Source organism: Aulonocara stuartgranti (assembly GCF_965226115.1).
Source record: "Aulonocara stuartgranti genome assembly, chromosome: 8".
NCBI lineage: Eukaryota > Metazoa > Chordata > Actinopteri > Cichliformes > Cichlidae > Aulonocara > Aulonocara stuartgranti.
The window spans coordinates 14,875,965-14,895,354 of record NC_138959.1 but is presented as its reverse complement, the minus strand read 5'-3'; the positions used below and the strand labels follow the sequence as shown (position 1 = coordinate 14,895,354).

Here is a 19,390-nt window from a genome sequence, read left to right as displayed (position 1 = left end):
AAAAAAACTTTTGAGCCCCTTCATTTCTGTTTTCTAGGAGAATGTGAAATAGGTGCAGCAATTTATTGGAACATGGGCAAACAAAAGTGGAAATCCAGTATATAAGGCAGATTTTTGGCTGATAGCGCTTTGGGAATCATCTTGTTGGTGCAAAAATACTGTTTTGTGCCTGTCAAACTTTGATATCTTTGACATTTTTCATAGATTCAACTAAAGAAATCTGAGCAAATTATGTGTCTTTGTGATAGGCTATGCAAAAGATACCATCTGAAATGGGCTCTTTATGAAGTTTTCTGTCATGTTGTGTAGACAGAGCACTGGCTCATGTCTTAGGTGGATTTTTAATGTCCGAATGATTCATGGAACATTCCTTCCTTCACCCACACGCTGTGCCGGCAGATGACCGCCCCTCCCTGACCCTGCTTCTACCTCTTCCTGTTAAAAGGGTGTTTTTCCTTCCTACTGTCCCCTAAGCACTTACTCACCCAAGTTTGTCAATGCGATAACTTGAGTACAAGGTGACGCCGGGTTTTCGAACTGATACCAGTTTTATCACCTAATCTCATTGACCTTGACCTCAAAGTCAGAGTTCATCTTTTTAATATGACGTCTAATAAAGCACAAATCTATACCTACGATTAATACTGCCATGGTTGTTAAGGTTTGAGGTTATGAACTCAGTGATTTTAACTTATGAGAGTCTCACTTCAAAGGGTGACTGGGCTTCAAAGGCAACTGTGACTCATTATTGTTTGTGTGACAATTAAAATAATTGTTGAGTGGCTACATACTTAATCGAAAGTAACATCTTGACCCTGAAGCACGTTTTATTTTTTAAACCATTTTTAGAGGAAACTGATGACAGCTATTATTCAAAATACATCTAAATTTCATTTGCATACTGTATCTGCTATGCTTATACACATCATGTCCATAATAAATGCCATGACATATTTAGCCTGTACGCTTTAGGATATCTGTATGCTTGTAGTTGCTCAATGTACAAATTAAATATGCATCATGGGATTTTGCTAGGAGTTAGGAGTTAAGGTTATTTGAGAACCTTGAATATAGCATCACCTGTGGTTGATTATTGGGAAAAAGGATTAAATTTATGATATAAAATTGACCCAATTATGTTGAAAAAAAATCCACTAATACTTTATAACTCTGACAAATTATGTTTTGTGTTTCATTTGTCATTTAAATACACTTCAAACTCACCTTTTGAGCTCTTTGGTGTTTTATCAGGATCATAATATGACATCCATGCTTCCCTAAGGAGGTTAATCAGCTTTAATGAATGATGCCATGATTTTTAAGGGTGAATGCAAGCAGATGATTAGAGCATTCCTTCTCTTACTAGTCAGCACCAGAAATACTTGCTGGTATCATATTTTATTATTGTTAATGGAAATAAACTATCAGTTGTAAGATGTTACTCAGCAAACTGCCTCTAGTCCTAGCAAACAGCAGCAGCTCGCTTCGTGATGGAAGGTTGTAAACAAGCAAGGTGAAAGGAGAGCTGATCTAAGCAGGCAAAGAGGAGGAAGAGACTGCTTTGAAGATAGTGGTTACTAACAGGGAGCTAATGGAGCTAACCGGCTAAATAATTATTCAGTTGCTTTTAGCAACTATACAAAAACATAAAACACAAGCATTAGCTATGACTGTAACATGGCTATTTATGAAAGGACACAGATAGCCAACTCCTGTATTTTGGCTGTGGTAGAGTAAACTGCCATATTCTCTCTTGTAATCTGAACAATGCAACACTACATTGAGCAGAAGGGCATGGATGCAAAGAAGAAAAGCCTGCTAGCGCTAGCACCACTAACAGCAGCAAAGTGAGCTGGCATTTTGTTATGCACAGTGCAAACCGCCACACAATTTAGCTGCAGAATATGATTAATTGATTCAGTTAATCACATTGTGCAGTATGTATTTAAGTGCAATGAATCAATTCATAAATACACACATAAAATCTATCAAGACAGTCGCTTAGCAACTTATCTCCTTTAGCTTATTTTACTTTGTGGATGTTTTCTGAGTAACTGACACTATAGTTTATTAGTGTGCTCACTTGATTGCTTGGTTTTCAGTTTTGTTATGCATTTTATAGGATTTTTAATAGCTAAACACAGTTGCACAGCTGAAATTCCACTATAAAGGTTCCTTCGTGTCCAAACAGTCCTGGCTAGTTTGCATTGTTTAGACTCTCACCCTCTATCGGTGACTTCTGTATGTCATTATGTAACACACTGGCATAATTTTGTTTGGCCCTTTAAAAAAAAAAAAGAAAAGAATAAACAGCTGCCTCGCTTGCAGTTTTGGTTCAAACTTTGATTGATCTGGGTGGTTCATGTTAGAAGGGGGAGAAGCTCTGAAAATGTCTGCATATTTAATAGAAAGAGGCACTGTGTCAATGTACAGGATGAAAACAATGATGTGTGTAAGATGTGCACTCAAAGTTTTGAAACATTTAGGACTCATAAAAATTAGACCCAACTGCCCACAGGCCTAACACCTCCGTGACTGGCCCCGGGGCTGACATACCACCACATCACACTGGAGTAAATGCAACTTGCTAAAGTAACAGAAAGACAACTGTGATGTCTACAGGCATGGGGGGAAAAAATGGAGAAGCCCATTAACCACAGGTCCCCACAGACTGACCGGATGGGGTAACCTTCCAAACAAGCGAATCCCTCATTATCGAATCTTTCATTCAAGAATCATTTCCAGTGGATCAACTTCTAGATCTTTTACAGTTTTTCCACACATGAATTCTTTACAAAAGCAGAAAGACGAACTGCTCACCCATCAGTACTTCATTTTTCGACCTTATGCTCGGCAAATTCATTGACACAACCACTCCAATCTAAAGTCCTGACAGTGCATTCATTCCGCTCTCTTCTTCTTTTACGCAACTTTTTTTTTTTTGCTTTGGCTTGTTAAACACTTAAAATGCTGCTAAAAGACACTTGTTGCCATAAAAGCGATCCCACACATACAGTAATACACTTTCCAGCACGACCAGTGCCAGCAAAACTTTTCAGAAGCTCCGCTTATTTTTAATTAGTGGAGTTTGGAATAATTGAGTAAATATGTGCAGCTAAAATTCAGTTCATAAGGAAAATGTAAACTACATAAAGTTCAGCTCTGGCTCCCAAGAAGATCCAGGACTTGACAGCAAATATATGCATTCTTTGCAGTGTGGTAGTGCCCGCTTAATACTGGGCTGCTTTTACCTTCTGGGCCCTGGGGCATTGTTCTGGCTCCCTCTTCTGAAGCTGAGACATCCTTTCTCTGTTGAGACAGCATGTCTCTACAATATCCAAGGAGCTTTAAGATTCCTGCAGGCTTGCTGTGACACTGTCATTTCTAAAGCTGGAAACGTACGCGCGTAGAGCTGGAAAAACTTGTTATTAATATGTCATACTCGGTTATGAGAATCATTTAGTCTAAGAGGCACTTGTTAAATAAAGCTGCTCTTAGTTCAAGTCCCAGTCACTACAGAGTTTCCCCTCAGAGGTTTGGTGGAATATCACAGTTTTATTTTCATTGTCAGCCAACTTTATCTCCACTCAGAGGGTTGGGCAAAAGTAATTTGACTCTGTCACAGGAATTTCTGCCACGGGAGATTCATAAATTAGTCTCTAATTAAACAGACAGCAGATTTTGCATGATGAGGAGCAGTTAATGTTGTCCTAACTGAATAAGCCTAGTTGAGTTCAGTATCAGTATATTAAGGTCCTGCTCAGGTAAATTTTTTATGCAGATTAAATAATGTTCTCAGTGTGACTGCAAAACTAAGCAGATAAAGAATGAAACAAGGGTAAGGTGCTTGCATATTATAGTTCACTATCTCGAATATTTCACGTAATTGAATTCCATGATTGGGAGAAATGAACTTTTAACAAGAGACACCGTCAGTGTCGGCGCTTGACTCGTCCTCTGTAGCTACAGATGTAAGTAACTGAAACCTTGTGCAGAAAAACACTACAGCTCTGATAGAAAGATGAAAGCACAGCATGGAGGTGCTTGATTTGATATTATGAGTGCTATTTTGAATTTCCCTTGTACTCAGCTCTGTGTTTAAGCCGTGACATTTAACAAATATCTATCTGATTTGTAGGAACTGCGTTCAATTAAAAGCTAAAATTGCAAGGGTTTGAACATTAACAGACAGTTACCAGACCTTAGATCATACATAAGAGAGCTTAGGTGTGGCTCACCCTTGACTGAGAGTGTTTAGATTAATGTAGAGTTGTGTGTCAGTATCGTGAGTGACTGAAAGATGTTTTTCCTTGTACTTAACTGAACTCACTTTAAATGATGCTGCTACAAACCAATCCAAGACCAATTAATAGATATGTACACACAGAGTCAGACAGTATACAAATGTTTCTTTAACTTCAAAGAAACTTTTTCCCCTTCATCTCTGTGTTCTCACTATGACATTTAATGAATCTCATCCTAAGTGGTTAAAACACACTCACACACATGCACACACAGAGACAAGACTGCATGCACGCCAGCTTAATATATCTCTCCGCTCTTCTGTGGAGCATTTCAAATGTGGCACATTTTCCACTGCAAGATCTGAAATGTTGTTAGCACCACTGGCATTTTACACTGCACAAAAATATTTCCTTTCCTCTCATCATCCACAGGTTTCTATATTTCCCATTGTGGCGGCAATCCCTGTGAAACAATCATTTGCTTTCATGCACGAGCACAACGATTGATCAAAGATGTTAGATTGCCACGAAGTGGCTGTGAGGTACAGACACAAAACGAATATTAAATGATATCTGAGCTTTGGATTGGGATGATGTCTCACCCATAGGGATGTAATGGAGGGCGATGTCAATATGGAAAGTGTCTTTTTCTACTGAAGGGATGGGAAATCGGTGCATCCATTTCCAAGAAGTCAAACTTGGTAAGCTGAGATTCAAATGCAAGGGAGTAGATTGCAGGTGAAGTGTTTTTCACATTACATTAATCTAAGCTTAACCATATCCATAACCCTCTGCAGAGTCTCTCTGCTCTCTCAGAAGACTTGCAATCAAATGCTCTGCAACTCCTTTTGCCTGCTGCCTGTTTCTTTTAGTTGTGGAGAGAATCTCTAAATATGCTTCCAGATTGCATTTCACTGAGACCCTGGGTACGGGTCAGGCATTACATAAAGGCAACACCTGCAATTTACTTGAATTTTTTTTTCTTCTCTATTTTCCAATGAGTGAGGCCACCAGATGTTTTTATGCTGCTGCTTTCAATGTTGCACACTGCACAGCTAAAAGTGAATCAGTTGATTGGGACTAACTGTCTGCTCTGTCTCTCTCTGTTCGCCCAGCTGGATGCTTGGTGAAGCATGGTGGTGAAGATGGTTAGAATGCGCTTAACGGGGCCGCTGTCATGGGGCTGGTGCAAATGGTCAAGTGTAACAGGAATGGGAGTCCTGTATCTGCTGATGCTATCAACCTGCCTTGGCCAAGACACGGAAGGTAAAGCGAGTTTCTCTTTGCATGTCCTGATCACTGTCCTCCCTCTCCACTTTGTCTCTTTGTTTTGTCTCATGTGTCTCATTCAGTACTTCAGTCTGCTTTAATATCAGCACTGTGCATGACTTTTTTGAGTCAAGGCTTATTTTAGGTAGTAAAGTGCAGGATTTTTTATTCTTTCATGATTTCATGTGTGACAAGGTCTTGTCTGGGGATCTTGAATGTAATCGCTTTTACTTTTTATTCTAACATCTACTGCAGCTTTTTTCCTGTTTATATTACATTTTATACCCATTTCTGCCAGTACTTCAGAATTAATACCATCTGCTTAAGCCACGCTTCGTGGGTTATTGATTCTTTTTGATTTTATGACTTACATGCAGTGTACCATGTAGCGATAGTCCTCCCTGCTCACCCTGAAAAAAGTAAATTTTTATCTCAATTATGCATAAAATAATGATGATTTTTTTTCTTTTTCTTTTTTGCTGAATTATTGTCATGGCTCAAAGTACTGTATTGCACCTTGGTTCAGCAGACCAAACTATATTTCTGCTGTTGAAATACCAATATGGTGGTTTGAAGAGGCTGCATATGGAAAAGTAATAGCTTTATTGGTGTTTGGGTTTTACACGTAAACACAGTTGTTCAACGTGTCCAGCAGGTAAAGTCTTGGAGGAGTTGCCACAGTTCATCTCAGTTGCTCATGTCTGTTTATGAATAGAGATGGACCGATCCGATATTATGTATCGGTATCGGTCCGATACTGACCTAAATTACTGGATCGGATATCGGAGAAAAATAAAAAATGTAATCCGATCCATTAAATATCACGAAAGCACCTCACAAAACTTGAAACACGCCGTAACTCACCTCAGAACGTTAGCACGTCGGAGCAGTATGCATCACGTGATAGAGCGGCTGTGGCATGCGGGACCTGTCGGTGGTCTGGATAGCATGTGGAGCTTCGCTAGCAACCCGGCATTTCATCTCCAACAAAGTTATCCCCGAGAGAAGTAAAGCAAGTGTGTAAGTCCATCTCTGAATGTTTGTAAAGCATGCCTGCGTTAAGCTTAACAAGCGATATATGGAGCGACTGCCTCTTCTTGCTGCTACTTCAATCATGAAACTGCTTAATGATCAGCTGATCGGCTTTTCTGTCGTGAGTCCGTGTCTCTTGTTTGTTTTTGGCCCACTTTGCACCAGAAAGAGGAAACCAGCGGCTGAACAACAGCAGCACGTTTAAGCTTGATCAGCTGTTGTTAGAATTTATTTAATATTACTTTCTACTCGAGGATCTTTTTCTGCGTAGCTGACGCTGGTAACTGTGCAGGGGCGGATCTAGCAAAGTTTAGCCAGGGGGGCCGATAGGGCATTAACAGGGAAAAGGGGGCACAAAGACATACTTTTCTTTCTTATTCTCATTTAAAATGTCTAGCTTTTAATAAATAATTATCTGACACCCAAAGTTTTAATTTGATGTAAAATGAATAGAAGTCAATTACTGTATATAGTAACTATTAAGTCTAACATACCCTAGTAAGCTATAGTACTTTTTCCTTTGGGAAGGCACCATCTGTGAATTCTGCAATTTTGTTGAAGAAAGATGTTGAATCTATTTAATATTTCTTGAAAAATAATTTATTTCTGTGCATTTTTTTCCACACTGCATCAAATTAAGGTTGATTACGTCGATTAAGCATCATGAGGTGGAGGGTGAGGGGTGGTTCCCTATTTTTTATTTATTTATTTTTGTTGTTGCTGGGAGTTGGAACCCTATTAGTTAGGTTGCTTAATATTTACGCTAAGTACTCTTTAAAATACCAGAATAGGGAGGATGGTGTAGGTTTAAGTTTATTAGATTGATCAGTATTGCTGAACTATGAAATATTTTTTTTTTGCATACAGGTATAACAGAATAGCTTTAGTGTAGTTGTTGTTTTACACTTGAGTATGAACTTATACAAAATGCAGCAAGATATTTAAAAAAAAACAGTTTTGTTGATTAAAAAACACTATATCGGATTCATATCGGTATCGGCAGATATCCAAATTTATGATATCGGTATCGGACATAAAAAAGTGGTATCGTGCCATCTCTATTTATGAAATCCCAGAATGCCATGATGAAGTTACGATCAGGGCTCTGCGGGGGCCATACCATCTGTTGCAGGACTCCTTGTCTCTGAAGATGGTTCTTTATGACTCTGGCTGTATGTTTGGGACCATTGTCATGCTGCAGAATGAATTTGGGACTAATTAGACACCTCCCTGTTGGCGCTGCATGACGGATAAGAATGTTGATAGTAAACCTCACAAGACTCCAAAAAAAGTTGGGGAGGCAAACCTGACAGTGAACCACCACAGTGAAACTGCAACCTATTACAAGCTCAAAGTTAGAAATAGCAATTTAATGGGGATCTTTATGTTGTAAATGTATATGGTCATCACCTAAAGTCCTTTGTCTTGTTTACAGACAGATTTAAAGACGGACTAATTTAGTAAATGTCATGTAATAGTTGCATTTATATGAAAGTTTCATTGAAATTACAAATAATATACAAGAAGAAGAAACAAAAGAAGCAAAAGCAGAATAGCCTACCTAACCAAAGACATGCTATTGATTCCAATGTAAATGTTAAGGTGGGTGTCAGGGCTGCACTGGCCATCGGGCATACCCAGTGGGCCGCTCGTGATTTTTCATTTTTATGGGCCGATGGGGTTTTATTTCTTTTCTTTTTTTAACGGTATAAATGATGTGGTGGATTGGCCAGTTGGTCATGATCGACTCTGGGCTGAACCAATTACAGCCGAGGAGGTCGAACTTTATAGTTGAGGTGAAAAGGAACGCAATTTGTCCCGTACTACTTCAGCTAGAAAGATGCTAATTCAATCATGAAACTCATCAATGATCAGCTGATTGGCGTTTCTCTTGCGCCAGAAAGAGGAAACCAGCGGAGGTCGCGCTACACAACAGCAGCACATTTAAGCTTGATCAGCTGTTGTTAGAATGTATTTAATGTTAATTTCTACTATCAGCTGATGTTTGCTGGAGCCACAGCTGTAAAAGCTGCTCGTCATGATATCGGTTTGGATATGTGGTGAGAGGGAAACATGAAGATGAAACCAGGAGATATCCTTACTGAATCATCAGAGCTGAACAGGTGACGGAGAAACAGGTTTACCTTTTAGGTGACATGAATGAGTTGAAGGGAAGTTATGAACTGTTTCTGAGAGACAAATAACACCAGGATCCTTTTCTATGTAGCTGACAGCTGGTAACTGTGCAGGGGCGGGTCTAGCAAAGTTTTGCCAGGGGGCCAGGCAGGGCATTAACAGGGAGAGGGGGGCACAAAGAAATACTTTTCTTTCTTATTCTCATTTAAAATATTTAGCTTTCAATAAATAATTATCTGAATCTTCCAACCAAAGTTTTCATCTGATGTAAAATGTATAGAAGTCCATTATTGTATTCAGTAAATATCAAGTCTAGTATATACCCTAGTAAGTTATAGTATTCTTTCCTTTGGGAAGGTACCATCTGTGCAGTCTGCTATTCTGTTGAAGAAAGATGTTCAATCCATTTAATTACTGGAGAAAAATAATAGATTTCTGTGAATTTGTTTTATACGTGCATTAAATTAAAATCGGTTTTGTCAATTAAGCATCTTGAGGCAGAGGGTACGGGAGTGGTTCCCTTTTTTTTTCTTTTTTTTTTGCTGGGAGTTGGCAACCCTATTAGTTAGGTATATGTAATTATAAATTAGGTTGTTTTATATTTTTGCTAAATACTGTTTAGAATACCAGAATAGGGAGGATGGTGTAGGTTTAAGTTTATTATAAAGGCTCTTTGGCTTTTCCTATAATACCATGGTGGGCCGGTCACTAGTCAAAATGCCCGGGCTGATTTTTTTTGTCCCAGTCCAGCCCTGGTGGGTGTTTCAATCTTTAAATCACTTGCTTTACAGCCCAAGTGATAAAGAGTATCTCTTCTATCACTTCACAATATATCAGTAATATCCAATGAGTTTAACACGAGCAATAACTAAAGGGGAAAAGTTGCCTACAAGTTATTGTAATGCTGAAAAAATATCCACATTCTGATTTCTCTGAACCTAGGGGAAGCTGAAGCAAGGTGAAGGATAAATGAAGTCATCACCTATGGGAGAGCTCAGCGTAAAACTCTCTTGACTTTCTGCTCGATTTATCTGAATATTAATATTCCATTTAACTCTTAGTCCTTGAGATTTATCTGGTTGGCATTTAAGTGACAGGGGTGTTAGTCAGAGGTGAGCGTCTTTGAGCGCCCATGCATCTGCGCAGAGATAGAAGGGGAACGTGCACTGATCAGCCAAAATGTTAAAACAAAAAAAAACTAGCCTCAATTTTGGTATCTTGCTTCAAACTAAGTTTTAAAAGTGCATTTCCCCTTACAAGTTATCCTTATGTAACACATGCCCAAAGTTAAATGAGATCCAGCATCTTTAAAGGCTCAATCAAGAGTGTTAATGTTCATTTTATTTGGCTCATCCCATTAAAACACAGAACAAATACCATGTTATAACAAACACACTATCTATATATTTACTATATTGATATTATAGATATTATAGCTCAGTAACAGTAGAGTAAAAATATAACAAGTTTTGTTCAGTTAGGAAACGTTGGTGGTTAGCCAATGATTGCACTGAATTGTTTTGCAGTCAGAGACCCATTGCAAGTAGTTCCTGTGCAGGTAACCTGGTGGGAGGGAACATGTCTGCAAACAATTGTCATCCAAATCAAACTGATTGCAATCATTTTCCAACAGATTAAATGGCAAATACAAAGGTTTGCACATGTCTCTTTGCAAAGGAGGACTTGGCTCAACAAGTTGCCAGCCAGTATATGGCAGTCAAAGCAAAGTTACTGAGTACCTGTGTCATTTTGTAGTTAAGTTTCCTTCTTGCAACAACTATGTCACTATTTGTGGAAGAATTTCTGAATTACTGCTTTAAGTCTATGAGGTTCTGGCTGGACTCTGATTGTAAACAGTTTATATAGTGAATTTAAGTGAATCCCAGTGTATGTGGTCAAATGATCACATTTGATCTCTGTATTATCACAAAGAGATTGCATGCACTTGCTAACTTGATCCCATTCATTGATGGCTACATTCATTGGTCAGTCCTTTATCTGATTGATAAAGGACTGACCAAATTTGTTTTGGAAGACAGCAACAGAGTGCGAGTGGTCAGAGACCTGCTACCCATCTTTGCAGTAACCATTTCAAAGGCAAGAATACTGCAATGTCATTGCACACAGTTGCAATAATTTGGTAGTGCTGTGGGCTCAAACACCAGTTTTCCAAGTGTGACTATAGGATTACTCACACTCAAATGGAGGAGTAACTTATAAAAGTCTTGCAATGTGGTAGACATCGTCCAACCCTACCACACATGCCTACTTGGATTCAGTTACAGATCCGGTCATTATCCTGGTGGAACTGCTTATAACAAGAATAGTATGTTTTAATGAGCCTGGGTACCCTTTTGACAGACAATGTTTTACTCAGTTATGGTCCCCTTATGACACAAGTGCTGGTGTTTTATTAATGAGCCCATGTCCCAGGATGAGCGGTTGCTTTTAACTTTTTGGACCATCACACGACAAGGGTACTAGGTTGTTTTAATTAGCCTTGCTCCCTAGGTAGGAATATATTTACTCACTTTTCGTTTGCCGGGTGAGAAGTGTACCAGTATATTTTTAATGAGCCTCAATCCCAAGATGATTAAACATACAATGAGTCAAATCAAGCTTTCGGGCAAAGCTGTTGAAAGTTGTAATTACTCCAAACTCTTATGCTCTTGTTTGTCTTCGTCACTAGAAACTTGGCACTACCTCCAATTAATAACATCTTAGTACTTATTGCTGAAATCATTTTGATTTGTAGCACACAAATTGCTTACTTTAGCCGTTGTCAGCTTATTCACATCTAAAATTTCTCTGCGAGACAAGTGAGAAACATTAATTGAAGTTTTAACTTGACTGATTATGAACTAATTTGAAGCTAGCATGTGCATAGGTGCTTCACTGTTTGTTTTAATTGACTGTGACTTATCAACGCATGTGAACAAGAGCCAACAAAAAAGGCTGAAATGTTATGCTCAAGTGGTCACACACTGAGCTTGATGGTCAACATGCTCTTTTCTAAACACTAAATACTTTAATTTGTTTTGCTGAACCTGAGTAATTACCTCTATGTCAGGATGGTAAATTAAAAAAATGAAAACTTCACCGTACATAATCAACTAGATATCCCGCTTTTCCCCTTTGTCTTCACCCTGTCCTGTTATGATAACTTTGTCATACCAGAAACCTTTTTAGATGTTCTAGGAAAAAAATGTGACATAAAATTTCATGAGCGTGACAATCTGCTTCTACTCACTAACAGTTCACCATGAGGTGACACTCACACTGTGAATGAACCCACACTCACAGCTGTGTGGTCAACGTTGCATTAGAAGTGAGGATATAAATAAATTTGCCGATTGTGTATCACGAACCAGCACGACACATCAATCACTAAAGATATTAAGCTATTAATGTAGCCTAGTGTTTGAAAAGCCATTTCCTTGATTGTTTATAAAGGTACTGTGCAAAAGTCCCAAACCCCTCCTCACTGCTTTATTTTTTGGCTTCTACAGAGCCAGACGTTGTTATAATTCTGGTCATGATGCTAATAAACTGGGTGTTGAGCAGTAGTTTCAAAAAGCCTTTCAAAGTTTCTCTTTGTTTGTTAAACCGACCTATGAATCATTTAAGCGTAAAAAAGGCAACTATCTCAACGAATGAACCAGTGTTGTCCACATAAAACTGATATTGGGGTTATTACTAAAAAGAAAGTAAAGCATTACTCATTACTTGTCATTGTTCTTTAAAGTAATGCAGTGAGTATTTAAGTTACGTAATTACTCATTGCACTCACAGTAGAATTTAATTTGTCGTTACTTGTTGAATGACTTTTGCATTACTCCGTATCATGACCACTTTCACATAATTACCAAGTATCCTAATGAAAATATGTACAATATAATTAGTGCATACATATGAACACGAAACTAACAACATGGAGTAAAATTGAAAATTAGATCAAAGAGTCTCAAAAGCGATTGTAGTATAGAAGCAGGAACAGGTAGAAATGAATTTTACAATGTTTGGAGCCTAGCTACTCATCACTTGAAGATCATACTCTGGAAATGTCGACATGCACTCAGCCAATGACTCTGTGTTCTTTGCTAGCTTTGTGCTAGCATGCTGTCTGTGTGGATTGAAAGAGCTGGTATTGCCATAGCAGTATGACTTGGCTGTTTCTCTCTTGGATGCAGTTTGTACGTCACCATCATGATCTTGTACTGTTGTTCAATAAAGATGAATATAATGTCCATAGCTCCACTCCTCAAAGGTTTCCTCCACCCTGCTCCTGAAAATTTCTAATTATTTGGTATAACGTGCACATAACAGACAACTTAGCAAAGAACCATCTTCTCTTTAGGCATTTTGTCATTAGCTGCATGACACAAAAACATTTTAAACTTGGGTGCCACATTTCAATCAGTTTGTTTATTAGCTGTTTATTCTCAGTTGCATTTTGTCAGTGCATTGCTGCCTTTCTTGGAAGGTAGCAATGCATCCATGTATCAGCACCTTATATCACCTGTATGGCATTATTCCATGCCTGGTAGTGGAGGACTAGATGCAAGTGAATGTGAATCATCTTTAAACTAGTTTAAACTTTGCACAACGCTCCTGCTGCTGAAGAAAGACTTGTTTGGGTACTTGCCTGTCTATTGCTACAAGACTAATGATATCTGTTTTTAAAACTCTGGCCTGCATAACTGCAAATTAAATAGCACAACCCCAGTTTTATTAGACTCACTAATGTCTATTTGATTGGTCATACTTTGAAGTGCTTTAATAAATACCTGTCTAATCCTCTGCCATCCAAAGTAACATTAGACCGAAACTTAAGATTTATAATACTACTGCAGCGACCTCAATACACTTATTAGCCCAGGCTGTCTTATACGTTATTTGGATGTGGTCTTGTTTCAGTCCCAATAACTTGTATTAATCTAAAATTCTAATCCTGACATCTTATTCTTTGAAATGATCCACTTTGATCTTCTTTCAAACTCATCCTGTGACATCATGGTCACATATGATATTGCAGCATAGCATATAACACGATCTGGACTGATATATTGCGTCATGACAGCATACATTTGCCTTTGATGATAAGGCTTTTGATAATGGTGATTGTTTGCCTAGCAGCAGGGAAGAGACCACCAAAATGAGGCTACCCCTCATTCTAATCACCTCATGTTTGGCACTGCACTTACTCAAGTCCTTAGCAGTACATCCATCAAGTTTGATGTGGATGGGACGAAGAGATGTCAAGCTAAGCTAAGAACACACATACACAGACAGACGTAAACTGATTTGTTAGTTAGACATTTTTCCCTTGTGAGTGTGCGTGGGTGGAGTTTTCAAGGTGATTTTAATATTTAATAATAATAATAATGGATACTTTATTGATCCCCATGGGGAAATTACTTGTTTTTTTTCTCTGCATTTGACCCATTCACTCAGTGAAGCAGTGGGCAGCCCACTAAGCAGGCGCCCGGGGAGCAGTGTGTAGGGACGGTACCTTGCTCAGGGGTACCTCAGGGTAGCCGTTAAGTGGATTCGAACCGCCGACCTTCCGATCATGGGGCGACCACTTTACCTACTGAGCTATCCCTGCCCCACTGAGCTATTTATTACTGCTTTCCTTTGATGCTTGGGAATGTCTCTTCCATCTTTTGTTATATCAGCTTCTTTTTGTGCTTATCTGTCCCTTATTCCCTGTCTACCATTTTCTTCTCATATCCCATCTCTGAAGCAGACTGGTATTTCTCTAGATTATATTTTCTCTGCCTTTCCATTTGCTTTTGGAGCCTTACCCCTCTAACATTTATTGCTGTTTTTTTTCCTTATATCATTCCACTGGCACTACCCCTTAGTGCTGTCTCTCTATCCCTGTATATTACTTTCCACATACCCAATTCTTATTTATTATGATAAGTCAGTGAGATTTACCAAATCATCTGCACTTGACTCACACATACAACAGAAACATAACATAATATTTAGTATGGAGAACTTCACTTTGGATGTGCAGAGCATACTATTGAAGGACATATTCAAAGTTCTGCTGAACTGAAAGATTTCAAAGTTCAAATTAAGGGGGAAACATTGAAGTGAACATAGAAAAGACAACAGATCCAAAATTATAAGTCAGAGAGCAAATGTTGTGCTAATCCCTGAACCAGACAGTGAACACTGAAAGTAAAGGGAACTGTCAGGTTGACGGAGTCCTATTGACCCTGGTTAGTCTGTTGGATTTCACAAGCAGCTGACACATACCAGTGGATGAAGATTTCATTCAACTTTGAAGCAGTTTTCCAGTAATTCTGGCAAATCATGAGAGGACTCAGAAGGGAAAACCAGTGGTCTTCTCGCATGGGTGAGGTTTGATGCTGCTTGACTTTAGTCAGGCAGTGGAAGGAAGGCTTTGAGAATGTACTCAATCCCACTGACACATCCTCCGTAGAAGGAGCAGACTCTAGGGATGAGGGTGATGTCTCACCCATCAGGTGGTATTGAGGCAGTTAAACAACTCCTTAGCGGCAAGACTCCTGGGTGGATGACATTTGTCATGAGTGCCTTAAGGCTCTGGATGTTGTGGGGCTGTCTTGGTTTGGACACCTCTGGAACACTGAGCGATAGGTGCCTCTATGCCTCCAAATTGGCAGACTGACAGTGGTTCCCCTCTCTAACAATGGAGACTTTAAGGGGATTAAACTATTCGGAATCCCTAAGAAGGTCTACATCAGGGTGCTGGAGAGGAGACTCCATCTGGTAGTCCAACCTCAGAGTCACGAGGAAAAATGCTGTTTTTGTCCTGGTCGTGGTTGTAGACCTTTATCATCTCAAGGATATTTAAGGGTGAGTGGAAGCACAACTATGTGCTTCATGGACTTGGGCAAGGTATTCAAGAATGTCTCTCTGAATTCTGTAGGAGGTGTTTCGGAAGTATCACCTCTGTGGATTCTGTACCAGTCGATCATATTGAACAAATGTCAAACTAGTCCTTTATTTTGTTTTTTAACTTCATCAGCTAATAGTATAGTCAATGGTAAAATGGTAAACGGCCTGCATTTGTATAGCGCTTTTCTAGTCCCTAAGGACCCCAAAGCGCTTCACACTACATTCAGTCATTCACCCATTCACACACAGGCGATGGCAAGCTACATTGTAGCCACAGGTGCCCTGGGGCACACTGACAGAGGCGAGGCTGCCGGACACTGGCGCCACCGGGCCCTCTGACCACCACCAGTAGGTAAACACGGGGTTAGTATCTTGCCCAAGGATATTTGGCATGCAGCCAGGAGGCAGCCTGGGATCGAACCACCGACCTTCTGATTAGTGGCTGACCTGCTCTGCCACCTAAGCTACAGCCACCCGCAATATTCAAACTGGATCTATAGATTGAAATGTGCGTAGCCTGGTGCAGTTGCAGGCTACCCAAGAAGCATTTTGGGTGCTGGGAAGGTGTTTATGTATTTCCGTTATGCGTCTTCAGATTAACTGCTGTCCGATCATCGCCACTACTGCTGTCAGCCGTGTTCAACCCTGCACTGGCTGCAAACAGACCTGACACACTGAAGCAGATAGGGAAAGAGAAAGGGGGGAAGCGGAATAATGGATAAGCCAGCACACTGACAAAGTGGTGATCCCTACAGCACTGAGTCTGTGTGTGCGTATGCGTGTCTTTGTGTGTATACATTTTTTTTTTCGTTTTTCGAATTCAAGTGGGTCGACAATCCGTTTTCTCCAGAGATGCATCAATCTAACACAAGGTTGCAGTGTCTTTCTTTGACAATCCCCTCCTTTTACTCCTCTCATCTCCTTTTTCCCCTTTCCTCTCATCACTACTCCCCATCAATCCGCTCATCACAACTGCCCCCTTTCTCTCCCCTTTCAGCCTACCCTCCTCCACCAATTCTCCCCTTCGTTTCTCTTCTCTATTCCCCTGAAATAATCTCCTCACCAATTTTGTCCCCTCTGTTCCTGCTCTGTCCTCAATGGATGAATGGATCAGGTAGAAAGGATGGATGGATAGGACGGGTGATGGATGAATGGCTGGCTGGTTGGGTAGAGGAGTAAAGACAGAGAGAAATTGGACCCCAGGGACTGTAGATGGGTGTACCTGCTGATGGAAGCTTAAAAAGAACATGACACAGGAGAACTTTAAAAAGAAAAAACAGCCTTTCTCCACTCTGCCCGCTCATGTATTTCAGCCGTTTACAACCATGTCTCTCAGTTTTTGTGTTTGAAAGATTTTGTAGTATATTTTTAGGAGTCAAACCTGTCAGCCAGCAAGGCAGTCCTGTAGCAAAACAATTTGATATATGCTTTGTGCTGTGCTGCAGCCATGACACAGCATTTGATAGAATAAATGGGCAAGCATATTAGCTGGGCTTCTTATTCTACCATTTTCATTTATTTTAACACTGTGCTTTTAAATGGTCTTGAAAGGACTTTTGTGCAGATTAAGTAAGTTGCATCAAGAAGAATGTCTAATTTAACTTGCAAGCTGTCTAGAACACCATGGCTAAAGACATACTGTGGTTATGTTATACACATATTATAAGGTCACTGCTATTCTATTTAGTGACAATTTAATAGAGATAGTCAACGCAGATCTTTCTGAAGTATCTCAAAAAAGATATTCTGGAAGATTTTTTTGGGTATATATATTTTTTTACAGTTCCACACCACATGAAGCTATTCAATCTCCTCTCTTGTTAAATTAGCCATTACACTTCAGTCTTTTTCATGAGACGAGACAGTATTATCATAAAATGTTTACCTTCTATTTTTGGTATGCCAGATTCAACTTATGTAGCCATCAATCAAGCAGTTTCAAATTCCTCTCTCCTTTGAGAGAGCAATATTTTTTTTCAGATATCCGATCAACCCAGGCGTCTGTTGAGATTACGCTTCTTTGCCTTTATTGCCACAGTATGTTCACATATTACTCCAGCATATTTTGTAGTTCACCATCATTGGGTTTTCCCTTTCACTCTGTATACTTCAGGCAAAGAAGCCATGCAAATATATAACAGATGGTAACAAGCAGAATGCAGTCAAGTACAACGTTCTCAAATGAGCACTGCTTTTTCTCAATATGGCCTGGTAAAAAATGATTAAAAAGCTTAAGAAACTATTGCAGAATCAGATGGAAAACAATTTGCCAGAAATCGAAAACTTTGCTTCCTCAGTGCTACCCTTAAATGTAATTGGTTTTTGCAACTAATCTGGTATAGTACTGGATATTAAGTCAACATATATTTACTACAATAATCGCCTAAAATTGTCATTGCGATCAGGTTTGGCGTAGGTGCTGAATTGGTTAATCTGTAACCTTTATATAGAGCTATATTAGCCATTATACCTCGTTTCCAGTGTGTAGCTATGCTAAGGTAGCTTTAATAGCTCACTATAGCTTCCTTTTCACTTTACAGATATGCATAAGGATTGATGTTCTCATCTGCAATAAAACTGATTATATGTGTATGTGAAAATGTGAAGATTTGTTTTTTTTTTATATTAACATAGATAAATAACAAGTACCCTGTAAGATAGCTAACTATACTTCACTCACAGAGCCAATCTGAAACATCATCTGATGAAATGAATCAATTATTTAAATGGATGCAGGCCAAGGTGATGGCTCTGAAAGATCAGGGATGTCTGTGGTGTTCTTCACTGTCATTTGGGAAGAAAGCAACCTTGGCTCAGCAATCTGTCACGTTAGTCCACACCATCAGACTTCTTGCCATGAATTAAACTCCTGCAGACACACTATTAATTTGTTATCGAATTATATATTCAGAAGCTGTCTTAACACATGTGTGTGGCTAAACATGGAGATTAGCTGAAATCAGAGAACAGGTTCATAAATAAATTTCAAAGCTAGATCTTATTCGATCCATGGCGACTAACTATGAAGTTCCAAAGGTGGTGGCGCAAGAAGACCCTTCATTTTATTTTACTTTTGCAAATGCTCAAGGAAAGTGTTTGCTTCTGTGTTAGGTGTTTCCCTGTTTATTTGCTTTCTGTTTTATTTTGAAATCCACACATCTCTGGAGCTTTGTATGTACTTTTACGTGACTTGTCCTTTTTTGCTTTGTCTCCTTGTGCCTGATTGGTTTCAGCTGTATTCCTCATCTGTTACCTCTCCCTTTGTTGTCTTGTGTATATACTGTCTGAGTCTCTCCTTATTCTTTGCTGTGTTGTCCACATTGCTGTGTGTCTCTTGTGTACCCAGAGATAGCTGCTATTTGGATTTCTTGGCCGTTGTGAAATTCTTTTGGTCTTTTTTTTATGTGAGCTTATGGTAATGCGTTTTAGTTTACTCCCCTGCATTCATGTCTGCAAAACTTCAAGACACACAGTGGTTTAAGACAAAGTCTGTTTGTATCATGTGTGGCCTACAAACTCACTGACGTAGATGATTGTCCCATCAAAACTCTTAATTTCTTACATTTAGTGTCTTTCAGGTCATCTAGGCTTCATTATTTTCCCAACAGATCTATGGTTCTCTGCTATGCCACACATATATCTAGATGGATATAAAGGTTGACTGGAAATGTAAATAAAGAATGGAAATGGAGAAACGTGGTGTTATCCAAAGCTTGGCTCTAAAACTCAATAATTAAAATACTATGTTTGTTATTAAGGAATGTCAAATTTTACTTTTACTTGAGTGACAATAATACAAGATCAATACATTAATG

At 39.1% G+C, this 19,390-nt stretch overlaps 1 protein-coding gene across 1 annotated transcript in view; it reads left to right on the top strand.

Moving 5' to 3' along the window:
• The window catches only part of pcdh15b (protocadherin-related 15b), a 233,769-nt gene that overhangs the window by 25,571 nt on the left and 188,808 nt on the right, over positions 1–19,390 (top strand). The window contains exon 2 of the mRNA XM_082545036.1: positions 5,360–5,510. Within this exon, the coding sequence (XP_082401162.1) occupies positions 5,378–5,510 (133 nt within the window). The 5' untranslated portion in view covers positions 5,360–5,377. The remainder of the gene's footprint in view (positions 1–5,359; positions 5,511–19,390) is intronic.